General features: G+C 30.8%; 1 protein-coding gene across 1 annotated transcript; it reads right to left on the bottom strand.

Annotated features, from left to right (window-relative positions):
• Nucleotides 1–587: 587 nt before the first annotated feature.
• HELRODRAFT_159921 (hypothetical protein) lies at nucleotides 588–1,754 on the bottom strand (the record flags this gene model as incomplete). Its single annotated transcript, XM_009016964.1, has 2 exons — nucleotides 588–815; nucleotides 1,257–1,754. The coding sequence occupies 2 exons, from the start codon at nucleotides 1,752–1,754 to the stop codon at nucleotides 588–590; spliced, it is 726 nt and encodes a 241-aa protein (XP_009015212.1).
• Nucleotides 1,755–3,528: the final 1,774 nt, after the last annotated feature.

Raw genomic sequence — 3,528 nt, 5'->3', positions numbered from 1 at the left:
ACGTAGTAACAGTATTAATATCACATGTGATATCTACTATGTAGAAGCAGCAGCAGTAGTATTAGTAGCAGTAGTAGCAGTAGTAGTAGTAGTAGTAGTAGTAGTAGTAAAAGTAGTAATATTAGTAGTAGCAGCAGCATCAGTAGTAGTAGCAGTAGTAGTAGTAGCAGCAGCAGTAGTAGTAGTAGCAGAAAAAGAAGCAGTAGTAGTAGCAGTAGTAGTAGTAACGGTAGTAAAATCAGGCAAATAGCCACACACTACATTAGGCAATGCAATAAAACAGATGATAATCTAAATAAATAAAGGCATGTAGTAAAAGAAAGTAAGGAAGAATGACTGAATGAATAAATAAATGAATAAATAAATGAATGAATGAATGATTGAATGAATGAATGAACTGAATGAGAAAACGGTTGAATTTATTATGTGTAATTGAAAATTGATTTTTTAGTTGAAAATAATTAAGTCAACTACATACTTGACTTGGTAAGTTTTTGGGAGTTGTTGTTTTTGATGTTGTTGTTGTTGTTGATGTTGTTGTTGATGATGTTGGTAAACATAGTTGTATTGCTGCTGTTGATGTCTTTTTATAACAGACTGTTGTTGATTTTGTTGTTGTTGTTTTTGTGACAAAACTTTGTCAAAAGGTTTACTCGATTTTGTCTGTTGTGGACGCTGCTGATGTTGTTGTTGGTTACAATGCTGATGTTGTTGTTGAACTTGTTGTTGATGTTGTTGTTGCAACTTTGCAGAATTCTGTTGAGATGAACATCGCGCCTGTTGCATCTGTTGTTGCTGATGTTGGCGATTATAAACTGGAATTGTCTGTCTAATCTTATTATTATTACTACTATTGTTATTATTATTATTTATATTATTGTCATTGCTGTTAATATTATTATTATTATTATCATTATTATTATTATTATTATTATTATTTTTATCATTATTATTATTATTAATTGTAGTAGTGTTGAATGAATTTTTGTTGACAAGTTTCAAGCTGTTCGAAGATGCAGGCCTCTAGGAATGGATAAAAAAAAATGAAATCAGAATCAAATAATTTCCCCGATAGGTGACTGTATAGCAGCAGAGGCAAGAGCGCTAAGAGAATCTTTCATTCGGATTCTCTTTGCAATTAAACCTAAGCAGTGCGAGCCACGACGGTGAAACAAAAAGATTGAGATGGTGATAGTGTCGATGATGATGTGGATGAAATGACGATGAATAAGAAAAAATTCAATGAAAAAAATTACCTTTGACGTAATGCTACTACTAATACTACCACTCTTTATTCTGTTGTGGTTATTATTATTATTGTTGTTATTATTGTTGTTGTTATTGTTGTTATTGTTGTTGTTATCACCCTTGTCATTTTGGAAGGACTTTTTACTAGGGGAGTATTTCAGTTGCGTGCATTTATTTTTAGATTCAAGATTATTATTATTTGTATTATTATTATCAATACCATTATTGTTGTTGTCGTTGTTGTAATTATGACTATTGTTATTATTAACATTATTATTATCATTATTACAGTCAGCTGGCTTAATGGTATCGACTTCACTAGAGCTTCTAAATTTGTCATCATCTTCACCTTCATCATCATCATTATTAATGTTGTTGTTATTGTTTTTGCTGTTGTTGTTGTTAGTGTTGTTGTTGTTATGAAGTTGTTTCGTAGCATTAATAGCGTTAGAGACGATATAATTCCTGGCGTTGATGCAACTGCTGATGTTATTTGCATCAGCCATGTTATTAATGTGATTGTAATTGTAGATTAAACTATTGTTAAAATTAATGTCATCATTATTATTATTAATGTTACTGTTATTGCTGTTGTTGAGACACACAAGCCAGGAATCCTGTAAGGCAAAATATGAAACAAGTTCAAATGATATTTATTACGCACAGCAACAAAATTGCACAACAACAAAACCAAGCATACAAGAAATGATTTATGTATGTGTTAGTATTTTTCCACATATTAAGCTCTTGTTATATTAACGCCAAACATTCGGTAGAATTTATAGAATATTTCAAAAACTATGTTTCATTATTATTATTATCATTATCATCATCATCATTATTATTGGCGAGCCCCATAGTTTAACTTACATTACATACTTCAAGTTGTTAAATAATTTGGGGAAAAAATTTTTTTAACGAAGGTTTAAATTTGGTAAATAAGGATAATGATGCCATTGATGTCGTTAACAAATATCATTAACCCATCAAGAAAAATGATTTTAACGCTATAAAGTAGAGTTATTTATTATGAAATTCGAAAACTTTTTGAGTGGCTGGCACGAGAGAAGATGATGGGGATGATGAAGATAAGGATAACGATGCCATTGATGTCGTTAAATCTTTTCCACCTAGAAATTGAAAAATTAAAAAAATAACATTTAAACGAATTAATAATTAAAAACTGAAATACACAAAAAACCTATAAAAGAAAAGATACCAAGAAACAACCACCAACCAATATTGTCACCTTTGATAAATGAACCAAAAGCAATGGATGGATAGACGGAAAGGTTTGATGCATATGGAATGCATGCCTGTTGTAAATGATGATGCTGTTGTTGTTGTTGATGCTGCTGCTGCTGAAGATAAGTATACAAGCTAGGTAACTGTAATGAATAAATAATAAATACAGAAACAACTATTGGTTAACTGACTCCTTAATGAAAAAATACAAAATTTAAAAAAATACAGCTACACAATAAATTAATTAGTTTTATTAATTAAGGATTTGAAATCCTATAGCCATGAATTATCATTATTATTTTTTCTCACAAACATTTTGAACACTATGCTCTATCAAATCATCTTCTCTATTAGAATATTGTCAGTTCCATGGCAGAAAATTTTTTATAAAATTCTGAAATACTACCTACCAACCACAAAGTTTTAGTAAGACACACACACGCACATATGCCTAAAGATTCTTTTAAAGGTAATTAATTTAACAAAAAGTAATTCACGTTAAGCGCAAATTTGCATTCATTTGAAGAGTAAAAAAAAATCTGAATAATTAGGATCCAACCATCTCAATTGATTGGTCATAGGTTGAAAGCTGCTGTAGCTGATGCTGTTGCTGCTGCTGTTGAAGTTGTTGCAGATGATGGTAATGTAAAAGTTGTTGTTGCTGGCCGGCATTAGCATCGCAACAAATAGATAATTGCTGTTGTTGTTGTTGTTTGGCATAGATGTCTGTAATATTATAGTTAGCAGCGTTGAAATGTGGAACATTGTTGTTGTTGTTTAACATCATATCATTTTGGATAACTACGTGATGATATTGTTGCTGCTGCTGCTGCTGATGGCGATGTTGGTGATGAGGTTTCTTCATCTCCAAGACATTGATTTCAGCTTGAGATAGTTGAGGGCAGAACTGAAAGGACCCTAGACTTCTCAGGGTGCTTTATTAATCGTGGTGGTGGGTGGAAAAAAATTTTAACTTAAGTTTACAAATAAATTTTGTTTATAATTTAATTAATAATAATAATATCATCATTATTA

The sequence above is a fragment of the Helobdella robusta genome (assembly GCF_000326865.2).
Source record: "Helobdella robusta unplaced genomic scaffold HELROscaffold_2, whole genome shotgun sequence".
Lineage (NCBI taxonomy): Eukaryota > Metazoa > Annelida > Clitellata > Rhynchobdellida > Glossiphoniidae > Helobdella > Helobdella robusta.
Note: the sequence above shows the minus strand (reverse complement) of the source record. Positions and strands in the feature narration are given on the sequence as shown.